The following is a 26,808-nucleotide window of genomic DNA, read 5'->3' as shown; positions in this document are numbered from 1 at the left end:
CTGCCCCCACCGGTAGGGATCGCCTGACACGCTACAATGATCTTGTGAAGTCCTTCTACTTAGAGCATAGAACCTTCCCCGGCCCACACAACAAACTATCCCGAGTGCAGGCTACAACTTTCCGCCTGCTACAAACCAATACTTACCCCTCGTTACAACTTTATAACAAGATCTACCCAGACATTTACCCCAATCCCACGTGCCATATCTGCAAGACACAGCCAGCCACACTTCCACACATGCTTTGGGACTGTACACACCAATACCCCGACACTAACCCCACGACCCTCTCGTCGAGATGGCACGCTGCCCTGCGTAGCCCCAACCTTGACGACCAACTCTGGGCGACCCAGCAGGCCTGCGAGGCGGCGAAGAGGCAACACCTCGACGTCCCCACGTGGGAGGCCTAGGCCCAGCCACCATCTCTTGCTGGTTTCAATAAAGTTTATTCAGTCAGTCAAATTGAGGACGACGCAACAAGCTATGTAAAGAAGAATGATGGGTGTAACGTTAAGGGATAAGAAAAGAGCAGATTGGGTGAGGGAACAAACGCGAGTTATTGACATCTTAGTTGCAATCAAGAAAAAGAAATGGACATGGGGAGGACATGTAATGAGGAGGGAAGATAACCGATGGTCATTAAGGGTTACGGACTGGATTCCAAGGGAAGGGAAGCGTAGCAGGGGGCGGCAGAAAGTTAGGTGGGCGGATGACATTAAGAAGTTTGCAGGGACAACATGGCCACAATTAGTACATGACCGGGGTAGTTGGAGAAGTATGGGAGAGGCCTTTTGTCCTGCAGTGGGCGTAACCAGGCTGATGATGATGATGAAATAAATCTGCAAGCTACATTTAGTGCCATGGCTACTAGAAATATCCCTCTCCACTCCTTCCAACGCACGAGGAAAAGAATGAACAAACCTGTAGGCATCATCATTAACAGGGAGTCACGATGTAATGCACTGCGTCCAAACTTCTGCAGAAATTTTGCTGAATGACATTAGCACAACCAATTCAACTGGTAATGGCGGCAACATAACAACTGCTCACGGCACACCATCAGGCTTTACTGGCATGAAGTGGTCCTCGAAACCACCACAGCAGCCAGAAATGGTGGCCTTTCCCATCACAGCATGCATGTTAAGCATTGCATTGTGGACTAAACAAATGGACTCTTCTTGTCACCTTTGTAGTATGTGTGATAACTGAAGTTTTTATGAAGGCTTCTTTTGCAACTCCCAATAAAAAATATTGATATACTGTTAGCAGGGATAGAATGGGACTCCTTCGTCATACTGCTGGCCCCCAGAAAGTGCTTACACATATGCTTGCATGTATTGTATTGGTGACCATACAATTAAATTAAAAAGCAAGACTGATGTGCACCTTCCAGCAACCACTATCCGCAACGTAGCGGCAGCTGTGAGGAAAAATAAAAGTGAGCTGCGCATTCGTTGGGAATGTGCACCACGTGGGCCCAGAAGCATACATCGACAGAAATGTCCCAGCAAGGAGCACTTTGGTAAATGCCTCCCAAGTTTTCCCACTACATCTGGCAGCCTGATCAGTAGACAATGTTGGCTCTGCTGGCGCGCATCTGTTGAAAGGAGCAGTCATCTGAACGCTGGTCATCAAGGAAAGTGCCAGGTTAAAACACGTTGGCGAGCTAGTTGGTTAGAATCCATGGTAGAGTGTATAAGCGCGACTATAGGCATCATCATTTATCGATGCGTGCGAAAATAAAATCTGTAGTTGAAAGTGAAGCGCTGTGTCTGTGTATCTGTTTCTTTCTATGTCCTCGTCCAGTCGCGCTTATACACTCAACCATGGAAAGTACCAGACTGCAGTGATGTAATGGCGCTGCCTTTGCCAACTTTACCGGTGCCTCAGTGGTGGCATTTTTGCACTGCGTGGTTGCTTTTAATGCGATTAGCATTTTTGGGGAGCTGCACAGACTTTTTGGTAGCTGACCCCTTTCCCGCCCGCTTGGACCACTGGGCGTGTGCGATGGGGCATGTGCCACTGGGTGTGTGAACATTCTTGGCCAATCCTTCAAAATGAGTATGTGGTAGGTGCCCAGACTAACAACAGGCCAGAAGCGAAAAAGTCACCATCGGGGGCAGCCGAGTGTGGAGACCAAAGTGAAGGGAGCACAGTAGGACCATTGAGCGAGGAGTGCCGAGCCAACGAGAAATGGAGAAGGTGCGGGGACACAGAAATTGGCTACACGGAAGTGAAGAATTCGGCAATATAGAGTGTTGCAACACTGCTTGAATGCTAATTGCATTGGTTGTGAGACAAGTTCCACCAGAACTTTTTTTTTAATCACGTGACAGTGCTCAGCGAATGGTGGTGTGAGCAATATCAGGAAAACAGATGTGCTACTCTGGCTCCCTACAGGAGTCGTGTACGATAACTCTGCCACCTATATCAAACGGCACTAGGCAGGAAGGCTGGCACTTGAGTTTAGCCAGCCGAGGAGGCTGACGGCTCGCTAATAAACAGGCATGCGGCAGACTGTATGCAATGTGACAGTGCTGCCTTGCCACGCTATGGAGCTCAGTTGTGACTAGTATCACAAACAATTCTGTTGCGCTGTTAGCATACAAAACTGTTGTTCGTCTGAAACTTGAGTACACAAGTGCAATTTATTACTCTTACCAACTAAAGTTAATTAAAACACTTGAATCACTCCAGAATCGCGCTGCTAGATTCATATTAGGTGATTATTCTTATAACTTTCATATTCTTGGCACTAATATTGCAACTTTCTTTATTTTTGTATTCACAGTGCTCTTAAAGGTGCTCAGTTGACGGTATTACACAAAAGCAGGGGGGGCAGGCAGGAGCACTACAAACATAAAAGTTATTACAATGTAGTAGTAACAGGACAAAGTATATGCTCACAGAGTTCAGCTAGTAAGAAACAATAAGCGTAAAAAATAAGAAGAAGAAATACAAAAACTGGGGAATGCAAAGAGGGCAATAATACAGTCTATCCCCAATATATCGAACTCAAAGGGGATCGCGAAATAGTTCGATATATCGATAATTCGAAATATAAAATATGCATGTCAAAAGCTTCTCTAACCACTCCACACATCTCAAGGCAGTTTCCCGATATCGTGACTAATGGGAACTTACTGATCTGTGCCTCCAAGGCACGTAAAAAAAAAGAATAACACAGCACGATGACCAGAGCACTTTATTTCGGCAGAAAAAATCCGTGACATTTGCTTGCTTTTTCTTCTGCACCATCAAGTTTATTAAGCTGTCCTCAAGCTTGCTGACAGTGTCCAAATGAGAAAGACCAGCTCCTTCCATTGTGCCACAACAGCGGTGAATGACACTGAAAGCTGATACAAGTTCAGCTGCAGTGCATGGTGGTTGGTCGTCTTCGTCGGAACCTTTGCCGCTGCTCGAGTCTGCGTCCTCGTCACCCATGATGTCAGCCACAACCTCAGCGCGATCCGCTACAGCTTGCACGCCTTCAGCTTAACATCGGCTTTATTCTTGAGGATCGTACTCAGGGTATTGCGGGGAATTCCGAACGCTGCGGTGACCGACAACTTTTCCTTGCCAGCCTCCACCCATCGAATGATGTCCGCCTTTGTTGAAAAATCCAAATTCTTGCGTTTTTTTTGCGACCATGGCTCCGGAACACGTGCCAAAAGCAGAAAGAAAAATGCACTGCACCACACAAGTCTCAAGCCTGCTCGTTGGCCTCGTGAATAAAAGGAACAAAGCGAATCGAAAGACGCATAGCTCCGCGTCTCCGCACTACCACAAGTCCAAGCTGCACTGACCTCGATCGTCTCATTGCGGCAGCGGTGTCAGCCAACCAAAACACAGGAAACGGGCGCCTGCGGTCAGCGTGGTTTCTCCCTTCCGCTTCCCTTTCACACCCAATCGCACTCCAAGTGCTCCTCGTTACGTGCCTTTTACCAACACGACCCTTTCTAAGAGTGCGGGGCGGCGCGCATGTGATCGCGGGAACATCGCGAGAGCTTCGTGAGGAGAAGCGCACTTGCGGGGGTAGGATGCGATGGGAGAAGCGAACTTGCAGAGGTGGGGTTTGGTGGGAGGAGCGCACTTGCCGGGGGGCAGCTCAGCACGGAGTTCGATACATCGATATTGCCACGTGCGTTCATTTCGGCTTGTAGCGATGTGAGCGACGCAGCTCGCGTCGCTGTGTCGCGACCGGCGTCGCTGCGACGCAGGCGCCGTCACTTGACACGTTTCGATCATGGATGCGAAATGTATAAACACCGTTTGCGCTGTCTCAGTCCGACGAACGCCCCAGACGTCCTTGCTGCTTTCGCTGTCACTAACTTGTTCGCTTGATTTAAGGCACAAGTTCGCCCATTAAACTCTCTTTAAGTCTACCACCGAAGCAGTGTCCCTTTCTGTCTGGCTGCGTGCCAGGTAGCTCACCGTCACCTACGTGACATCTTGGTGGAGATGCTTATGCTTCGGACACCCCCTCAGAGCCGTGAGACCAGCCCAAGTGTATCTGGAGCTGGCCACACGGAAGACAGCTCCAGAGAAGACAAGAAGGAAGAAACCCGGATCAGCTGCCGACTACAAGGACTGCCAGCTGAATTGGGACCACTACCTGCAACTGGTTGCCGTGTGAACCACCGCTCGAAGTCATCAATGCAAGCCGCCACCACACCTGCACCGCTCGTCGTCCAGCAGCCGCGAGTACCTGCGCTATTTAGCGGTTCCACTTGCGAGGATTTACAAGATTGGCTGGAGTGTTACGAACGAGTTGCAACCTTCAACAACTGGTCTGACGAAGACAAACTTCGTAACGTCTTCTTCTCTCTCGAAGACTCTGCTAGAACCTGGTACGAGAACCAGGAGCTGTCCTTGACAACGTGGGAGGCTTTCAAGAGGCGCTTATCTGCAACTTTCGCAAGTATTCTGAGCAAAGAACGAGCTGAGGCCTTGCTCCAAACTCGCCAGCAGCATCGAAGCGAGTCCGTAACCGTCTTTGCGGAAGAAATGAAGAAGCTCTTCCACCATGCGGACGCCAACATGACTGAAGACAAGAAGCTTCAGTACCTTATGAGGGCCGTCAAGGAGCAACTTTTCGTTGCTCTCATTCGCAGCCCGCCGAGGACCATCGCCGAATGAATTAGCGAAGCAGCCACTATTGAGAAGACGCTCGAGCTTTGTGCAAAGCAGTATGACCGCAACTTACGCGCTCTTCCGTCAGACTGCGACGACTCCCGAAGTGCCTCCGCAGCGGCCCTTCGAGATACCATCTGTGCCATCGTGCGCGATGAGCTGCGCAAGTTGCTACCGGGTGCGCAACCACGAATATTCTTGCTCGCCGACGTCGTAAGGGACGAGGTACAGCAAGCGCTGGGCACAGTTGATCCTACCGAAACGGCACCGACCTATGCGCCACCTTGCCAGGAGCCACGCGTTTCAACTTTCAGCCGTCACTCTGCAAAGCCAAGCGAGGCCAACCAGCTGGCGACAGGAAACGTACACGCCACCTCAACGCAGCCAATCCTACCAGCCACCGTTGTGCCCGCAGCAGGCCGTCCTTTCAAACACGTTCCGGCAAACCCCTACGAGGAAGACTGGCATCTGGAGAACCCCAGATCGACGACCGCTGTTTTCACTGTGGTGAAGCCAGCCACCTCTATGAGAGTGCCCCTACCTTCAGATGGGCCTCCGCAGGTACAACCTTGACGCCCCACGACACCTTCCTGGCCAATGGCCTCGAGAAATGGAGGCCTATCTTCGAGCGACCGAAGATGCCGCCCCACGTCACTTCAGATCCCCGTCACCCTATCCACGCCGTTCGTCTTCGCCGTACCAAGGGTACGCGAGGGAGAGGTCACCGAGCCCTTGTAGGGGAAACTAAAGCCAGCGACGTCGGGAGGTGATGCCGCTCTCAAGCGAAGACCGACAAACCCTCCTACAACCACGACGAATTCCAATGCCTTGATGCATTCCGCCGCTACAATGCGACCCGATGACGACACGACCCAATGCTACGCCGCTGTGAACCCACACAGCGACGCCACAAAACACGAAGCCGCGACCCGACACCACAAATTTGATGGCGCAGCTGAAGGACATAGCAGCCCCTTGCCACGAGGCTTCCACCCAATGCAGCTGCGACCGTGCGAAGCGGCAGACCGCACAGTCGGTGACCAACCGACCGACATCGAACCCGAACACCAAGTGCTGACTTACAAGTTAACCTAGATGGACATCCTGTCGTTGCACTCATCGACACCGGGGCCGAGTACTCCGTCGTTAGTGGACGATTTTTGTCACAACCCAAGAAAGTCAAAACCGTATGGGAGGGTCTTCAAATACGCACATCAGGAGGCCGCCTCATAACCTCAATGGGATGATGCACTGCGCAAGTGGCTGTTCACGGTCACACCTACCCTGTGAACTTCATCATCCTACAGCACTGCTCTCACGACGTAATCCTCGGAATGGACTTCCTGAACGAAAATGGTGCGGTGATCAACCTGCAGATGAAAACCATAGTACTGACGACAAAACGGTCAGAAAGAATACAAGGCAATCATTATCATCGCACCGCGTTCACCATCCTCGATGATCAAGTGAGCCTCCCGCCAAATGTTAGCGTCATGGCACTCGTGAAAACAGACGCATTCTCAAGCGGCGATGTGATTGTCGAAGCGAACTTGCAGCTGCTTCTAGATCGCCAAATTTGCATCGCACGCGGTGTCGCCCATCTGCGTGAGGGCAGGGTGATGCTTTTTCACAAGGGGGGGTAATGCCACATGCATTTATTTAGGCTTGTAGCAACGTGAGCGACGCAGCTCGCATCGCTGTGACGCGACCGGCGTCGCTGCAACGCAAGCGGCGTTGCTTGACGCGTTTCGATCATGGACGTGAAATGTATAAATACGGGACCACCGCTTGCGCTGTCTCAGTCCAATGAGCGCCCCAGATGCGCTTGCTGCTTTCGCCGTCAACAACATGTTCGCTTGATTTAAGGCACAAGTTTGCCCATTAAACTCTTTTTAAGTCTACTGCCGACGCAGTGTCCCTTTGTCTGGCTGCGTGCCAGGTAGCTCACAGTCACCTACATGACAATATGCCGGTGCACAGGAGTTCTACATACGTGAACAATAGCGCTACACTTTTGCATGGGATTCCTAAGGGGATTTTTCAACTGTTCGATATAGGCAATAATTCGATATATCCGGGATTGACTGTTTTGTGAAAATATTCACGCTCACATAGACTACAACACTGATATGTACAAGTATTTAATTGTGACTTACAATAAACAAACAAAAACCAGTAAAAAGGAAATGTCATGAAATTTTACAGGGTCAGGTTCAGTGGCAATATCAGAAAGAAAGTTGTTGCATTCAATGATGGTGCAGCATATAAAAGAGCATGCATATCGTAACGGTTGGCACGCTATGCACTTGATTTTGAAATGGTTATCTTGGCGTAGAAAGATGACAGACAGTGACTGAAAAGAATCGCTGTGAAGTATGATGATAAAGCTTGTGAAGCAGGAAAAGGTGCACTGGCTTTCAACGAAGGCACAGCGCTTGTAAGCCAGCACATGCTTTTAATAAGGAAATGATACTGTAAGATGAATAGTTGAAAAAAATGAAGCGAGCTGCTCGGTTTTTAACAGATTCAATGTTGTTGATGATGTATGTCTGACCACGACCGCATATTGTCAATGCGTATTCGAGCTTCGGGCGGAATAGTGTAGCCAATCACCCGCCCTGACCGATCACTGCAGAATTTCTAGACTAAATCTTTATCACACATTTCTTCATCCACTGCAGCCAGACAACAATCTCGTAGCACCTGTTCACAGTGTCGTCCATCCACATGTGCATACCACAACATTCCAACAGTCCTTTTTTATACGTACTGCACATGACTGGGATTGCCTTGCGAGCCATACTGTTACGTTCACTGACCCTGCTGGCTTCAAATCTGCCATCGCAGAAACTGTGAGCATTGTGGATAAATCATAGAAATTTACTATGTATCTACTGTGCCCACAATTGTCACTGTTTTCACTTTGACTGTACCAACCACTCATGTGATGCCCCTTGAGGTAATATACATAAATAAATAAAATAAATTACATCTTCATTCCACAGGAATCCTTGCCCACCGAAAGGCCATCTACGATGGCTTGCTGCTGTGCCTATAAATAAGCAAGATTTAATACTTGGGTTGCTTAGACGTAATTATGTAGCCTCCTTTTTCTTTCCTTTTTAATGAACACCTTTGTTATTTAATGCTAATAAACAATATCGTTTTGAGCATCATAATCTTCGAACCTTCCATTTGACTTTGCCAGTTCAGGTTCAAGCTGTTGCTGTCATACCTCGATATGACAAAATTCCATATGGAGCAAAATTTTTTCATTATCTAATATTCCCTATAAAGAAATAAACTACATTAATGCAAAAAAAAAATCTGCAGTCAGGGCTATGCAACAGAGCTACGTGTGCAAAACTGCTAACATACCGGACTTGACTAAGTTTCAACATTTCATTCGCTCACGACTTGTCGACTAATCTTATATTTATTCTTTTTTTTTTTACTTTTAGAGTGTTTTTGATGTTTTTTGGTGTTTTTCATTGCAGTTGCCTTATGTTCTCCTAATATGTACTAATGTTTTCTCTGTAATAATTGTGACTTAATTATCTTGCATATTATTTATGCTTCACTGTATTATTACTTTTGTTACATTCTCTCGTTTTTAGTATGTACAAACTGTGACCAGTGCCTGTGATCGCCCCCCCCTCCCCTCATGTAATACTCTCATAATGAGGGCCTTTGGGGGTATTTTGGAATAATAATGATAATAATAATACAAAAATAAGCAACTGATTTGATTTCCCCGATCGTGACCTCCAGGAAGTTGTCGCCATGTCGCAGCACCGACTGAGCGTTCATGGTGAGGAAATGGCCCACAGATGGCGCTGCGCCTGTTTCGCCTGGACTTTCCACAAGGAATAGCACTGGAGAAGTTTTACATGAGAAGTGGCTGGGAAGGTTATCTCAAGGCAAGAAGAGGGTGCACACCCTTTCAAACTTGGCATGCAACGCTGTGGAAGCTACACAGGAAGTTCAGCAATCAAAAATGTATCCCTCTGCATGCTTCGTGGTCAATTTTTGTGCTCACAGTTGCTTGCAAGAGCCTGCCTTAGTGTTGCAGCAACGAGTGAAATACCCGACAAGAAAAACAACGAAAAGCACAATAATTTAAGACAAGTTATTAACAGCAGCATAACACAGTTTGTTCATCTTTAAAGATTAAAGTTTCTTGTTTTCATTTACACTGCTTACTACTGAGTGTGAAAATGTCTAAATAAAGATGAGCTTCATAATTGCTGGCAAAAAATGCAAAACCATTGCTTGGTGCGAGCACATGTACTGCAAGAAGCCTTGCTAGCCTCTGCAGCGTTGCCTGCCAAGTATGACGCAACAGTTTTGGAGCAATTTCTGAGCGATTTCCACAAACAGCCATGACTAGCTACTGCTGTACCACAAACCAATCCAGGCCTACCCAAGCTTTTGCACTAGACATGCTCAGTCTGCTGTCTATTTATTGTGTCAGTCACCAAAACATATTCCTTGCGTTGATAGCCTCAGCCTACAGAGGAACGCATTCAGAGTTATCTTTGCAGGCATTTTGCCTTTCTGCTGCTGGCTTGCGTAGTATTTTGGCTATGGGCAAACAAAAATGTTAGCCGGATTCCACGTTTCCAGTTTCATTATAGAAGGGGAACGCTCATTGAAATAAGGTATAGGCAACCAAATTTAGTTTCATTTTATTATATCTGACATCAGTTTATTATATCGAGGTTTAACTACATCAGCCATAAATTCTGCTTAGAGTCAGTGGTGCACACACCATCAGATGTATTTTATGTGGCATTGTAACATTGACAGCAACTTTGAGATGTTAGGCATTCTCACTTAGCTTTGATTTGCAGAACTTTAAACTGAAATCAAGCATTGCCTAGGTGCTTCTCGCCAGCCATGTATTAACACAATAGCGTTAAGGGCCCCATGTTACAGAAAAGCGTCGGACATCGCTTCAGCAAAAAGAATTTGAAACAAATTTTGAACTACGCATACCCAACCACTACTCTTCTACCACCAAATTTGCTCATACCTTGTTTTTCATTCCTTACAAAGTTATTCCTCGAAATTTTGAGAACGGCAGCCCACAAACAAATGTAATAGAAAAAAAAAAGAACAACAGCGCATACCTTTTATGTTAGCTTTTCTGAGAATGAAATAGTAAAAGTGCAAAACAATAACAGGAGATCAGCCAATGCAAGAGGCCGCATTTCTACCAGAAAGCTTGCCTTTATGCACAGTGTTCACCACCAGCGTTTCCTGGTAAACGTTACAGTCACAAAAGCTGCAGTTGCCGGGAAGCATGAAAAGCACTCAGGGGTCTTTGAATGCTATTGCATTCCACTCTTAAAGGTGAAGCTTAAGCATGCTCCAAATTTTGAGAATGCAATACTCTTAATACTAAGAGATGTAAGGTACAATTTAATTATATAGCCATGAGAACTTGCATCCACACTCATTCAAGAAATTCCTGATGAACAATACTCAACAGCTTTGAGAAACCACAGATGGGCTCAGTGAAAGTTATAACAGTCATCTACCAAAGAAGTGCTTGCTGGATGACTCAAATAGCCTGGCTGTACCTTACACAAAGCATGGAATGTCTGAACAACTGAATGCCACAGAAAAGAGTGTGATGTTCCACAGATATTAAATTACGTATTTGTTCAGCACCTAAACATTCACAAGTGGAAAAAAAATATTGCCACCAATGACCGGAAAAATAAAGTGAACTTGATAGCTTAGCCAGTAATTTTAGAGCAGTTATTGTTAAACAGGAGCTGCAAAAGCTTCCCAATGTCAACTCTAAAGAAGCATAGCTTATGAAGGCTTGGCAAAAATAACAATTATAGCAACTTCATAATTATCAGCAATTGTTTTAACTAGAGTGCACATCTTCTTCGTAGGATCCCAATAATGTCACTTTAATGAGCACATTGGAAGCAGTGCGAAACTTAGCTGCCTACTTCGTACAATTTAATTTTCGCCATACTGCTGACTTGTCTGTCCTGCCATCACACCATAAATGTTCCAGCTTATGCCTGTTTCACAAGCTTTGTCACACCAATTCATGTTTAAAAGATGAACTACTGCTTCAACCAAACCATATTTCTTCTCGCAGTAATATCACTTCGAAGTGAGTGTTGCCACAAGTCGCCCTACCACGCATTATGATTCTTTCATCCTCTGGACCAGCATTGAATTAAACCAGCCTCCTTCTTCCACTGCTACCATCACTGTCGGAGCCACCTTAAAAAATGCTGTTACTGATATTTTGTAACTCCCCTCCTCTCTGTGATGTCTTCAGGCCCCAAGACTATGAAAATAAATAGATAAATAAATAAATAAATACATAAATAAATGTCCTATTGCATCAGGTTAGCCTCACCGTGTCCCAGATGAGGATGTCGAAATCACCAGCGAGGCTATTGTTGAAGTGCATGGTCAGGTAGAGGTTGAGGAAGTCGCAGAAGTGGTGGTACATGTTCACAGCTAGAAACAAAATGGACGAGTGCAAATTAAAACATTGTATAACAGCAAACATTCAAAGGGAAATGAGAATGTAAAGATGCCACAGGAAAAAGTACCCTTACACAATTACAAGCACTAAAGCAACATTAGGTTGGACAGCTTGAAAAGAACACTATACCGGCAACAAAAAAGCAAGCTCCTTTTTTTTTTGTCATTACTGCACACAAATGAATAATGAAAAAAGAAATGCAGAAAAGGCATCAGCAAGCTAGTCACTGAAACCAATTGAATTATGAATTGAATTTTGGGGTTTTACGTGCCAAAATCACAATCTGATTATGAGGCACGCCGTAATAGAGGACTTTGGATTAATTTTGGCCACCAGGGGATTTTTAACGTGCCCCCAACGCACGGGACATGGCCATTTTTGCATTTCACCCTCATCCAAATGCGGCTGGTATTTGATCCCGTGACCTTGCACTAAGCAGCACAACACCAACGCAACATGCTAAGCCACCGCGGTGGGTTAATGACTGAAACCAGCTGCTAATCAGTGGCATACGCTAATTTTTATATTGCACCAACGTCTTTTCTTTTTCTTGTTATTCCGTTTTTAGAGCAGGTCTAAGAACACGCTGAGGCTGAAAGTGAGCATGTCCTGACGGGGTTGTTGGCCCCTGTTAAATGCCTGCAGAAAATCAGCTTCTACATGTTGCAGTTCAACAAACACTATTGCAACACAACATGAAGCTGCATATTGACACGTGTACTTGTTTATCTTTTCTGCGTGACCACTTGTAACCGCCTAACAAATTCTATCGCACCTCGGAGGATGCCCCTGCATGTGCCTGAAGTTTCTGGAATGTTATTGATGGTTCCATCTGCTGTCTGCCACCGAACCTTGTGTAATCTGATTGCATGTATGCGGGACGCTAATGGTATGGAACTTTGTGAAGGCACGCAGGTCCCGGCGGTTGCTTTGGACCGTTCGGCGACTGATGTGTGGGAGCCAACGCGCTTGGCCTGCTGAATGGATTTTCGACGATCGCCGACTGTGTTTTCCGCTATCATTGTGCTTTGAGTGTAGCTTATTCTTGAGGGCACAGGTTCGCCCAATAAAACACTAGTTCCGCCATTCACAGTTTTGCTGCTTTCTTCGCCGTCACTACCACGTGACATCTGGTGGAGGTGCTAGTTCGTTCATGTGCCGGACGCCCTCGACAAGCCGTTATCCAAGCCCGGACCGCAAAGACAAAACGAATGTCGTCTCGGATCATCGAGCAAGCTGCCGACTGCAGCAGCTACCCCCGAAACATGGACTTCTACCTGAGACAATCAAGAAGATCCTGGCCAAGACAACCCCAATGGCTGCCCCAGTGTCCCCCATTATTCTGCAACAACCTCGGGACCCACAGACCTTCCATGGATCAGTGACTGAAGACCCGGAATCCTGGCTGGAGACCTACGAACGAATTGCGACTTTCAACAACTGGGACTTTGACTGCAAGCTGCAGCATGTATACTTCACCTTAGAAGATGCCGCCAGAACCTGGTTTGAGAACCGGGAGTCGACCCTGACAACATGGGACCTGTTCCGTAGCGGCTTCCTGCGCCCCGTTACGAGCGTCATGAGCAAGGAAAGGGTTGAAGCTATGCTGGAAGCCCGAGTGCAGCTACCTAACGAGAACGTTGCCATCTTTATGGAAGAAATGGACCCTCTGTTCCACCATGCTGACCCGGATATGCCTGAGGAGAAGAAACTCTGCCTACTCATGCGTGGTGTGAAGGAAGAACTTTTCGGCAGAATGATACGAAGCCCACCGAAGACAGTCGAAGAGTTTCCTCGCGAGGCCACCAACATCGAGAAGACACTCGAAATGCGGAACCGGCAATTCAACCACCGCACAAACTCTACAAACTACGCCGGAGTTCAATCACTGGCCACTGACGATCTGCGCAGGACTATCAGAGCGGTTGTATGGGTAGAGCTGCAGAAGTTGTAGCCAAGGTCGCAGCCTCAAGTGGCCTCAATCGCCGAAATTGTTAAAGAAGGGGTTCAGCGATCGCTTCGAATTCCTGAGGTGCAACCATAATCGCCGCAGCCCCAGCTGGAAGAGATGACCTATGCTGCCGTCACCCGCTGTCAAGGTCCCCCTCCGCGACCGCACCAGGGCCCTGTAACGCCGCAATTCTGACGTCCACCGCAGCCGCCGCCAGTATGCCCACCTTTCGCCCAGCGCAGCTACACAAAGAAGACGGACATTTGGGGCACCCCTGACCACCGCCCGCTTTACTACCATTGCAGGGAAGCAAGTCACATTTACCGCCGGTGTCCTTACTGTGAGATGGGATTGCGAGCGTTCGCCGTCAATGCATCGCGCCCACAGCAAGGTGAACGCCCACATGACATCGCCGATTACCTGGCCACCACTCAGTGGAGCCCTCGACGACCCTCCCATTCACCATCACCAGGCCACTACCTGTCACCAATGGTACACTGCCCCAGCCCGTGGCTGCTCCGTCTGGAAAACAAAAAGCACCAACCGATGGAGGTGCAGTTGTTTGTCGAAATAACAAAGATCCTCCGCCACCACCAAAGACACTATCTAAATGACATAACAATGACACGCTCCCATCAAGACAAAGCCTGAAAGCAAAGAATGCACCGACCAATGACCTGACGACACGATGTAGAAGCCACAGGTCAGTGTGACACAGCCATGATCCGACGCCAAGACCTAATTGCAACGCAAGACAAAGAACCACCGATCTTGGCGTGCTTCTCGACAGCCACGGAGTCACCACTTTAGTGAATACAGGACCTGGCTACTCTGTCATGAGCGGACCCACTGTCACCCAGTTGAAGAAGGTTAAGACTGCATAGGAAGGCCCTCAAATTTGGACTGCTGGAGGACACCGAATAATGCCGATTGGAATCTGCACCGCAAGAATTACAGTTCAAGACCGGATCTACGCTTCGTTATCCTCCAACCATATTCACGAGACGTCATTCTTGGCATGGACTTCCTGAACCAACACAGTGCAATCATTGACCTGAAGTCGAAGTCGATAACGCTGTTGGAAGATCAAGCGATACCGTTGGAGAGCTGTCATAGTCACCATGCCTTGAGTGTGCTCGAAGATCAGGTCAGCATCCCGCCCCGCTCCAGCATTGTCATTTCTGTCAGCACCAAAGCACCTGCAGAGGTAGAAGGCGTTATCGAGGGTGACCAACGTCTACTGCTCGACCATACAATTTGCGTCGCAAGAGAGATCGCTCGACTGCACGGAGGAAAAACGAAAGTGTTGGTGACAAACTGCAGCCAAAAGTTCAAGCACATCAACAAGGGCACGACGATGGCACACATAGAGGAAATTCTGGAGACCAGCAGAGCGTTTGTCCTCTTGCATTCTGCTGCATCTATCCCGACGACCGTAGTTCCCGAACCAGACTTCGACATAAATCCAAGTTTCCCCATGATTAAGCAGCACCAGCTCAAAAGTCTGCTCCAACGATACTTTTGCTCCAACAACACTACTGATTTTCAACATCATCGAGGATTTGACAAACACCCGTCGCAAAGCACCACATAATAACAGAAGAGTGTGCTTGACCACTCCGTCAGAGCCCTTTCCAAGTTTCGACGCGAGAACGTGAAACTATAAGACAACAATTCAATGAAATGCTGTGCGACGACATCATCCAGCCGTCGAAAAGCCCATGGGCATCTCCCGTTGTCTTGGTGAAGAAAAAGGGCGGAAGCCTACGTTTCTGCGTCAATTATCGCCGACTGAACAAGATCACTAAGAAGGACGTATACCCCTTCCCACAGATAGACGACGCATTGGATCGGCTCTGCAACACTAAATACTTCTCGTCAACGGATCTTAAGTCTGGCTACTGGCAAATAGAAGTCGACGAGAGAGATCGTGAAAAGTCCGCCTTCATCACGGCAGATGGCCTCAATGAGTTCAAGGTTATGCCATTTGGAGTGTGCTCGGTGCCTGCAACGTTCCAGCGCGTGATGGACACGGTTTTAGCAGGATTGAAGTGGCAGACCTGTCTTGTTTACTTGCATGACATCGTCGTCATTGCCGGGAATTTCGACGATCACCATAGGGGGCTTGCAACAGTACTAGAGGTTTCCAAGTAATCAGGGCTCACTCTGAAGCCAGAAAAGTGCCGTTTCACTTACGATGAGCTTCTTTTCCTGGGCCACATCATCAGCAAATCTGGAGTCCGCCCTGACCCACAGAAGACAGCCACCATCGCCAAGTTCCAGCAGCCCACCAACAAGAAGGCAGTGCGTAGATTTCTTGGCATGTGTGCTTGTTACAGGTGCTTTGTTAAGGACTTTTCATGCATCGCTGAGCCTTTGACGCATCTAACTAAATGTGATGTCAACTTCAAGTGGGAAACGCTGCAGGGCGACGCATTTGAAGAACTCAAATGATGCATGCAGTCACCACTGGTACTTGCACACTTCGACGAGTACGCCGATACAGAAATCCATGCTAATGCCAGTAGCCTAAGGCTCGGTGCCATTCTAGTCCAGAGGAAAAACGGGTGATAGCTTATGCTAGTCGGTTGCTGTCAAAAGCAGAAGGCAATTATTCTACGATCGAAAAGGAATGCCTCGCGATCATTTGCGCTACAGCGAAAATCCGCCCTTACCTATATGGCAGGCCATTCAAAGTCATCAGCGACGATCACGTGTTGTGTTGGCTAGCGAACTTAAAGGACCCTTCAGGACGGCTAGTGCAGTGGAGCCTTAGACTGCAAGAATTTATTATCACTGTAACCTACAAGTTCGGAAGAAAATACTCCGATGCCGATTGCCTATCACGCGCCCCCATTGACCAGCCGCCACAAGATGACGAGGATGACGACGCCTTCCTTGGAATAATAAGCTCAGAAGACTTTGCTGAACAGCAACGAGCAGATCCGGAGTTAAAAAGCCTCGTCGAGTATTTGGAAGGGCACACCGACATTGTCCCTAGGACATTTAAGCGAGGATTGTCTTCGTTCTGACTTCAAAACAACCTACTCATAAAGAACTTCTCACCAGTCAAGAAGAACTACCTTCTTCTTGTTCCCTCAGCGCTGCGTCCAGAAGTTCTGCATGCCCCACATGACGATCCAACCGCTGCTCACCTCGGATTCTCCTGGACGTTATCGAGGATACAGGAAAAGTATTACTGGCTGCGCCTGACCGCCGACGTTGCCCGTTACATCAAGACATGCCGAGACTGTCAGTGGCGCAAGACACCACCGACAAGGCCAGCGCGATTACTAGAGCCGATCGAGCCTCCTTGCCGACCATTTCAGCAGATCAGGTGGATTTGTTGGGGCCCTTTCCGATGTAAACAACCGGAAATAAGTGGATCATCGTGACGATGGACTACCTCACCCACTTTGCTCGGTCACCCGCTTCGGTCAGCTGAAAGAAAAGCTCTGCCGAAAGGTAGCACAGCTGAAGTGGCGAAATTTTTCGTCGAGAACATTCTGCTGCGACATGGTGCTCCAGAAGTCCTCATCACCGACAGAGGAACGGCCTTCACAGAGGAGCTCACCCAAGCCATTCTGCAGTGCAGTCAGACAAGGCACAGAAGGACAACTGCCTACCACCCACAGATGAATGGTCTTACGGAGCACCTGAATAAGACCCTCACCAACATGCTAGCCATGTACGTCGACGTCAAACACAAGACCTGAAATGCTGTCCTGCCATACATAACCTTTGCTTATAGCATGGCGGTGCAAGAAACAACACAGATTACGCCGTTCGAGCTGGTTTTACGGCAGGAACCCAATGACCACTCTTGATGCTATGCTACTGCTCGTCACCGACGAAGAGAATCTTGACGTCGCCGCCTATCTCCAGCACACCGAAGAAGCTCGACAGCTCACCTGCATACTGATCAAGAACCAGCAGTGTACCGACAGCTGACACTACAACCTCCGACAACGCTACGTCAAGTGCCAGCCCGGTGACTGCGTTTGAATTTGGACCCCGATACGCCAACGAGAACTGAGTGAGAAACTATTGGGACACTATTTCGGACCTTACAAGATCATCTGACGTAGTGGCGAACTGGACTATGAGGTCGTGCCAGACAGCATTTCGCATTCACAGCAGCGCTGCGCACGATCTGAAGTGGTCCTTGTGGTGTGTCTTAAGCGCTTTTACACGTGCTGACGAACTTCTTCATTTTGTTGTTTCTTTGCACTGGGTGTTTAGTTTATTACTTTCGTTTGTTTGCAGCATTGGGTCAATGCTTTTTTTTAGGAGGGGGTATTGACACATGTACTTGTTTATCTTTTCTGCGTGACCGCTTGCCACCGCCTAACAAGTGTTATCGCATGGCGCAGGATGCGCCTGCTTGTGTCGGAGGTTTCTGGAATGTTATCGATGGTTCCATCCGCTGTCTGTCACTGAACCTTGTGTAACCTGATTGCACATATGCACCATGCGAATGGTGTGGAACTTTGTGGAAGGCGCACAAGTCCCGGCGGTTGCTTTGGAGCGTTTGGCGACTGATGTGTGGGAGCCGATGCGCGTGGCCTGCTGATCGGATTTTCGCCGATCGCCGACTGTGTTCACCACTATCATTGTGCTTTGAGTGTAGCCTATTTTTGAAGGCACAGGTTTGCCCAATAAAACATTAGTCTCGCCATTCACAGTTTTGCTGCTTTCTTCACCGTCACTACCACAGGACAATATCATAAAATAGTCTTAATCATAGACAAGAATGGCTGAAGAATTCGAAAGCTTGGTGCAGTTTAAGTTAGATTGGAAAGGTTAGAAAAAGAAGAGTTGATAAACAATGCTGTTTGACTGAAGCTATGGACAAGGCAGCTGAAATGTTTTCTGCTAAGTTTAACAAGCTTTTGGCAAAGGTTGCTCATCACGACACACAAAAGGTGTCAAAAACATCTGAAGAGCTAACATAAAAATTAGCTGCAACATTAAACAAAATAGTTCAGTTGAAAGACACTGTGGAAACCATGGAAGTGTACACGCAGCATAGTATTATTGAAACACATGAAATTCGTTAGGTGCCTAACGATGAATTATAATGCACATTGACAGAAGTCAGCTCGACGCCACAGTTTCCAGCACCGAAACACGAGGAAGTTGAAGCGGTGCATTGACTACAAGCACAGCTTGACAGAATTGTGTCAATCCTTGTTTACTCCAGGAAGAAGACTAGGGACACATGGCTCTCAGAAAGAAAAGCATTAAAGCGTGGTAACATTTCTATCAATTAAAATATGACAAGAAACCAGAAGTGGCTGTTTTGGCAACAGCTTGCTAAGCAGGAAGACTACCATTACGTATGTATGCAGAACGGATGAATACTAATCACGACACCTGAAGGCATGCTGAAAAAAATACATCAGGACAGAAGGGGATCTTATTTTCACGACGTAATGGCTACATTTCATAGCTCCAGGGACTGCAATGCTCATGTAAGTGCTAAGAGAGGATGAAGGGTTGCATGTAAATCTAAATCTGCTGGACATAAATAGATGCAGTTTGAAAAAAGATTTGAGATGAAGTATGTTTATGTTTAGAACAAGCAGTTATTCCGACTGACGGTATTGTTTTAACTGAAATAAATGTACACATGCCTTCTGTAAACAGAAGGCATACGTGATGCATGCATGATGAATCGAATAGTATACAAGTAATTTTTAACCATTCAGAAGTGGTGGGACTGTCTATAAGTAAACAAGATTGGGATTATACATTACGCACAACATACAGGCCCCCTAATATAAACGACAATGTTTTTCCAGACAAACTATGTATATTTTTTCAAAAAACATTAATAAAGTGCAGTTAGCTTTAGTTGGAGACATTAACACAGACACAATGAAGGAATCTAGTCTAGTTGTAATAAATTACCTCAATTTATTAGCAGAATTTGGCCTAGCGCATGTTATTGAAGAATATGTGCGAGAGGAATACCTTGGTTTGAACATGAGAAGATCCTGCACAGGTCACATTATAGTTAACTTTGCAAATTAATGCTATAGTTCTGGTATCATAAAGCAAAAGTTAGCTAATCATTATGCTGTGTCGAGTGCAGTTATGACAGATAAACACAGTAAAATTAGTCGTGATCACATTATTATAAAAGAGGTATTAGATAACAATGTAGTAGATGTACTCGAAATTTTAATTGGATATCCCTGTTACGATTTCGTCACATAAGTTTGTAGCAAAAAATAGCAGAAATATTGCGAAATATATATTCCAGTCAAAAAAACTAGTAAAGGTTAAAATAATAAATGCTCACAGTAAATGGATGACACATGAGCTAGTTCGTTTATGTTGTCCGAAAGATGAAACTTGGAAAAAGCGCAAGAAAGAGCCAGAAAAGCTGTCATACAGAGATAAATAAGAAACCTTGTAACTGCAAAGATTTGTCAAGTAAAACAAACGCAACTCATGTGGAAGTTTACATTTAAAAAAAGTGGTGGCAGAAAAACTTTGGAAATGGCAAACGAAATGATGGGCAGATCAAAGAAGGCATCTTGAAGACGCACTAAATAAAAATTTTCCCAGGGAAAACTTCCACGCTTGATGTGACAGATTCAATACAACCTTCACAAGTGTAGCAGATGAACTAAGACGACTGAACTCTGATAAAGTGGTTGCATGGTTGAAACGTGGTTGAAATGTGGTGGAGACGTGGTGCGCATATTCTGCATATGTGCTGCCTGTTTTTGAGCCTGACCTATATGCTATAATGTGCCAGATGAGAAAGCACAATAGGTTGTTGGAAAAGTTAAGCTTTTTGGGCTTTTTAAATGAGTTTTGCAAAATCTTTAGTAATTATTTTAAAAATAGAGTACAGTGTGTGACTTGGTGACGTTTACGCTGACCTTAAAACGGTAGAGCATGAAGTACCACAGGAAAGTACGCTCAGAGCATTGCTTTTCAATATAGCATACGTATACGACCTGGGTCTATTAATAACTAATTTGAAACTGTTTCAATATGCAGATGACACATCACTTGCCCTCAATGTATCTGAATATAAAGTAAAGAATCAAGCCTTTCAACAGGATATTAGCAATGTACTAGATTGGTTTTCAGAAAATGCAATATTTGCAAATTTAAATAACAAAATAACGCTATTATGTTTCAGATACCTATATAAGAATATTTCTCTACAGCTGCATTTATATTTGCACGGCTTGACGTGTTCCCTGCGTAAATGCCTGGTTTTACGGTACAGACCAGTTGTTCAAAGTACCTGGGTGTTCTTTTTGACCAACGCATTACAGGGACTGAATGTGTTAGTACCTATATTTCTTAAAGGATAAAGGCTGCTGCAGCAATGAGGTACAACTTGCGATGGAAAATCCCACTGAATTTGAGGATAATCATATACAAAGCATTATAGTCAAATCTAATAATGTATGCAATAACATTATATGTCCCTTGCTCGCACTGTAAGAAACAAGCTTTGGACAATACAATTCAACAAATTGTGAACACAATACCTTGCGGCACTCTAACGCAATCAGCTGACATATAAAAAAAACATATGTTCTTCTTGGTGTACTACAAACACATTTTAATTTTGTTATGCTTACGCAGTATTATTTCTCTAATAATTTTGAGATACCTGTTTGCAAAAAGGTAAGATTATGTACAACAGAGTGCTTCATTAAACCATGTAGATATACTAATTATGATAACAAGACACGTGAATATTATGTCCCAAGTCTTTTTAATAAAATGGAAGATGACCTGCTCAGAATTACCTTCAAACAAAAAATGCATAGAAAGAGTAGAAAATGGTGTGTGACTGTAAGGGCCAATATATAATGTTCATAAGGGTTCTTTCATGTACTGCAATACCCTTGACATCAAATACACATTATTTTGCTTTATTTTTATTTTTTAAGCCTTTTTTCTTTAATAACACAAAATAAATTTATATGTATAAAATTTGGCTTTTGTAAGATGCTGCAATACAGCACCTCTAATGTCATTTGCTTTTTAGCTTTCGTTCAGATGAATGTTTCGAATTTGGAAAAATAATGTGCAGCATCTGATCTTGCTACATTAACTCTGTGGCACAAGCTCTGTTACACAGGTATTAAGATGTCCCATCTACTGCCCGGTTTGTCGACAAGTGCACTGTGCTTAGGCCTATCGATTCAATACAGTTTTAACAAAGTGATGACCATGCTCGAATTATTTTGTTATATCGGGAAGTTCGGAAAATCGAGTAAGTGATTTTTCAGTCCATCGAAATCTAAAATTGTAGCTTAGCAACACCCACAACATACCACGACATTGTATTTGCCGCGAACCCATGCCTGCACCACCGCCCCTAGCGCCATCTGGTAGGCAAGAACGCTAGCGACTGCCGAGTCCGCTGTTCCGTGCATGGGTGCAGCGTGCAGTCTCGATGGTGCCGAGATGTTTTAACGCAAAGTGTTAGAGCACACGCTTGAAGAAAAATCCGTCGGCGTCAAAATTAGAAAGAAGTCCCAGCTTTTTTTACTCATTTATTTCTGGAAAAGCTTCGCTAAATTGGGTTTAAAGCAAGCTAGTTTCGTTAATTCGGGTTGATGACAACATTGAAATTTATGGGTACTTGCCGGGGAATGGAAGTTTCTTTGTTAGATCGGGAACTTCGTAAAATTGGATTTTGTTAGATCGAATTTTAACCGTAGTACTGTCTTTAATATTTTTAGAAATAGAAATTACATCGAGTTGAATTGAATCATGCTTGCACCGGCACAGGTATGATTTTCACATTACAGTGCAAAGTAGAAAAGACTGCAAACATATTTTCTAAGCAAAATACTCTTCGATGTACCTGAAAGAAAAGCCCTGAGCACTTCAAAAAATTTACGATTTTCTAAGTCTGAAAATGGCATAGTAGTATTATTATTTTAAGCGTCGAAGGACCACTATGAACTTTTAAGGAGTAATTCCATGAAAGTGCTAATATTCTCATGATAGGATAATGGAAGCATTACCAGCTGTTTATACACATGAAAAAAAATTAAAATAAGAAGTAAGTTGCACATTTCTTTACTGTATGCAGAATAGCCGCAGATGCACACAGAACATAGGTGCCTGTACAGGGTGCCCCACCGAAAGTTAGCGAAGCTCTTAAAAATAAAATGCAGAATACACGACGAATCAACCAATGGTATTCTGTCATCAGTGACATATCGCACCATGAAGATGCTTTTCATAATTGAACTATCAATAATTAAATCATATTAGTTAGAAAACTTTCTAATTACCGAATTGAGGGCGTAAATTTTGATAGGAAAGTAATAATTGTGGTTTAAAACATCCGGGTCAGTTGTTCCTAGTGTGCTATGTCTCGCATAATTTCTTTTTTTTTTATTACGAAGAAAACGTGCAAAGCATGAAAATAGCTGCATGATTGCGTTTGCACATTACTTTAAAAACGACTTTTTCATTTATATATTGCCACTTCTTAGTGATGTTGAAGAACACAGTATACCAAACTGTGCATAATGAAACTAGCGTTCATTGGGCAAACCTGTGCCCACAAGAACAGGCTACACTCAAAGCGCAATGATAGTGGCGAATGCAGTCGGCGACCGTTGAACCCTGATCTGCGGATCAAGCACGTTGGCTTTCATACATGACTCGTCAAAAGTTCCAGGGCAATTGCCGGTGCCCACATGCCTTCCAGAAAGTACTACACAACTCGCATCGCACATGCAATCTGATTACACAAAATTTGGCGAGAACATGCAGAACACCTAGAATCAACGATAACATTTGAATAAGTTCCAATCGTACATGCAAGTCTTGCATTGAGCGACAACTTCAAGTTGTTAGCGGGAGCAATGGAGTCCCCGAGTAAAGGATAAATAAGCACAGGTGTCAATATTCATCCAAAATTTTCACTTAGATATAGCTAAGGTTGTTGCATTTTGGTTGTGTATTTCTTTATTTCTTTAGCGACACCACTCTACTATCTTTCGAGGCACTGACTGCGCCTTCGTCCACATTATTCTGGCAGCGGCGGTGAAGCAGACTGGACGTGTTCTAACTGCTTCGTCGTGTATTTACAGCTTCTGCGCAGAACACAAGCAATCATGATTTACGCTGTTCTTCTTGGGTGCAGATGAACCTGGCCATAACACGTCACTATCTTCCATTGACACCCCATTCAAGCGAGTGCAGCGACACCACTCTACTATCTTTCGAGACACTGACTGCGCCTTCATCCACACTATTCTGGCAGCAGCGGTGGAGCAGACTGGACGTGTTCTAACTGCTTCGTCGTGTATTTACAGGTTAGTTCTATATTTCAGAACTTTTCCGCTAGTCCTTCCTGCCGCCGCTGCCACCAGAGAGTGTCAGTGTTTTCCATTTGCAGAGAAAAATTACCATGACGCGTGACGTTTGCCTTTCATGCAAGAAGACAATCGGCAATGACTGTAATAGGATTACTTGTTCCGAATGCGATTACATTTATCGCGCAGGAAAATGTTCTGGTACAAATGAAACATTCTTTAAAGGAAAGAATTAAGTTGCTCGAAGGATGTGGAAGTGCCCGACATGCTGCTCAGCAAGGGTAGCTCAGCAGCTGCGAACACGACGACAGACGAGAATGAAATTCAGGGTCCTACCGCACCGACAGGTAGCTCCAATAGTCAGAGTGTGAATGCACTTACCTCCAGGCTGGATGAATTACCTATACGTCTGGACCGTCTTGCGCAATTACCAAACCAGGTCATTGGCATGGAAGAAAGCATGAAGCTTATGAATTCCAACTTTGAATCTCTCCTCAGCAAATGTGATGAAATAGTGAAGGAAAACGCAACCTTGCGCAAAAGTAACAAGAATCTGAAGCGACAAAATGAAGAGCTGTTAAGCCGTGTGATGTCCCTGGAGCAATATTCAAGGGGCAACAACAGCGAAATGAAGGGTATAGCTATGACACAAAATGAGAACTGTGAATTACTAGTCCAGAAGATAGGAGAGCAAATTAGTTACCCCATTGATACCAAAGACATCGATGTTTGCCATCGTGTGTCTCTTGCGCACAATGCCACTGAAAAAACATAATCGTTCGTTTTGCTTCAAGGAATGTCCGAAATGAATTTTATCAGCGAGCGAAAAAAGCGCGGCTTTCCATGGATGCGCTGGCCTTTTCTTCTGTCAGAAAACAGGCAATCTATGTAAATGAGCATCTCACACGTGAAAAGAAGAAATTGTTGGCTGAGGCACTGAAGCGAAAAAGGGAAAAGAAGTGGATGTTTCTTTGGACAGATCGAGGTCAAATCAAAGCACGGAAAGCAACTGATAGCCCTGTTGTACGTGTTACTTGTGAGGCTGATCTTAGTTGTATCAGCTAGCTAGCAAATCACAGACATCATGGCATACATGTCAGTAGACGATTTCAATCAAAAGACAGTTTCTGAAAACGTGCTGCTAAGTGCACACTTCAATGTGCGCAGTTTACGGAAAAACCAGGACCAAATCCATAATTTTATTAGCCTATTTAGCAAAAAGTTCTCCTTTATTGGCATATCAGGGACATGGTTGACGGAAAATGAAGTCGGACTTCACAATAAACGTGGTTACAAGCTAGAAGCGAACTGCCGTGCAACCTACAACCAATCTGGCATCGCCCATGGTGGTGCTGCCCTGTACATAGACGATAGCATTACGTACAGGAGACGATACGATACTGAATTTAAAACACCTCATTGTGAATCAGTATGGATTGAAGTGGATAAAAGTCATTTGCAGCCGTCACAGAGCCTTATTGTGGGCGTTATATATAGGTCCCCATCTGCATCTTATCACGGCTTTTGCAATGACCTTGACTGTATATTTAATGCTTTCTCGAGTTCTAATGCTCGTGTGGTAATAGTGGGTGATGTTAATATCGATGTAAGTGACATTGATTCTTCTTGTTATGCATATGTGTCTTGTTTTACTAGTTATAGTTACTCATTGCTTGCAGACAAACCAACACGTGTAACAGAACACAGTAGTACACTTATAAACCACGTGTTGTCTAACATTCTTGTTTGCAAATATGTGGAAGTTTTAGATGTTAGTATTACTGATCACTACCCTGTGCTTTTTGTAATGTCAAACTGCCTGAACTCAAGCAAGAAGTGTTTTACGCGGACATTATTTAACGCTGACGTATTTGCAAATAATGTACGTGCAATTGATTGGTCACGTGTATACTCTTCGAAAAATTCTAACAATAGTTACGACATGTTTGTAGACATGTTTACTAAGGCGATCGCCACCGCCTCCACCACTTACTGTGTGCGCAATAGACATGCAATCCCGCGAGATCCTTGGGTAACGGGCGCGCTCTTGCATTCTATTAAAACAAAATATAACATGTATAGGAAATTAAAAAGGCAACCTTACAACACTTCCTTGAAGGAAAGATATTCTACGTATTCGCAAACTCTTAATAGAACAGCTTATGCAGCAAAGAAAGCTTATTTTAGCAATCGCATTGAACAGAACGGGAAGGATTCGAAAAAAAACTGGTCTCTTCTCAACCAATTTCTAGGGCGAGACGTAAAACCACATCCTCCAGAAAAAATAATATACAATGATGTTGTGTACACTACAACGGAAGGTATCTGTAATGCTTTCAGTGCCTATTTTTCGTCCAACATTAACTCAACTGGTAAGGATTTTGATGCAACGTACATTCCACGTACAAATGCTTCTTTTTACCTTTACCCTACAGATGAACTTGAGGTGGCTTCAGTTATTTCTAATTTGTGCAACACAGCCTCTGAAATTGACAATGTTCCGGCACATGTTGTTAAACTTGTAACTGACATCGTGTCACCAGTTCTCGCGCATATCGTCAATGCTATATTCGTCACGGGTGTGTTTCCAGAACGGATGAAAATTGCCAAGGTGCTGCCACTTCACAAGTCAAAGGTCAAGCATAGAATAGAAAACTACCGTCCAATTTCAGTGCTATCGTTCTTCAGCAAAATACCCGAAAAAATATTCACGAGGCGCCTTAATGACTACCTGCACAAGCACAACATTCTTTCTCGGCACCAATTTGGTTTTAGAAATGGCCTTTCCACACAAACTGCAGTCTCAACATTTACAGACTTAATTAGAAAATCAATAGACAGTGGTTATGTGGTCGCGGGATTGTTCATAAATTTCGCGAAAG

At 45.0% G+C, this 26,808-nt stretch overlaps 1 protein-coding gene across 7 annotated transcripts in view; it reads right to left on the bottom strand.

Annotated features, from left to right (window-relative positions):
* The window catches only part of LOC142558245 (EGF domain-specific O-linked N-acetylglucosamine transferase-like), a 283,563-nt gene that overhangs the window by 163,958 nt on the left and 92,797 nt on the right, over positions 1–26,808 (bottom strand). For all 7 annotated transcript variants that reach the window (XR_012822996.1, XM_075670398.1, XM_075670401.1 and 4 more), the window contains exon 8: positions 11,525–11,628. Coding sequence is in view for 6 of the 7 variants with exons in the window: in XM_075670398.1 (XP_075526513.1) it covers positions 11,525–11,628 (104 nt within the window). In the remaining variant the exon portion in view is untranslated. The remainder of the gene's footprint in view (positions 1–11,524; positions 11,629–26,808) is intronic.

This window comes from Dermacentor variabilis, chromosome 9 (genome assembly GCF_050947875.1).
Source record: "Dermacentor variabilis isolate Ectoservices chromosome 9, ASM5094787v1, whole genome shotgun sequence".
In the NCBI taxonomy this organism is placed as follows: Eukaryota; Metazoa; Arthropoda; class Arachnida; order Ixodida; family Ixodidae; genus Dermacentor; species Dermacentor variabilis.
Note: the sequence above shows the minus strand (reverse complement) of the source record. Positions and strands in the feature narration are given on the sequence as shown.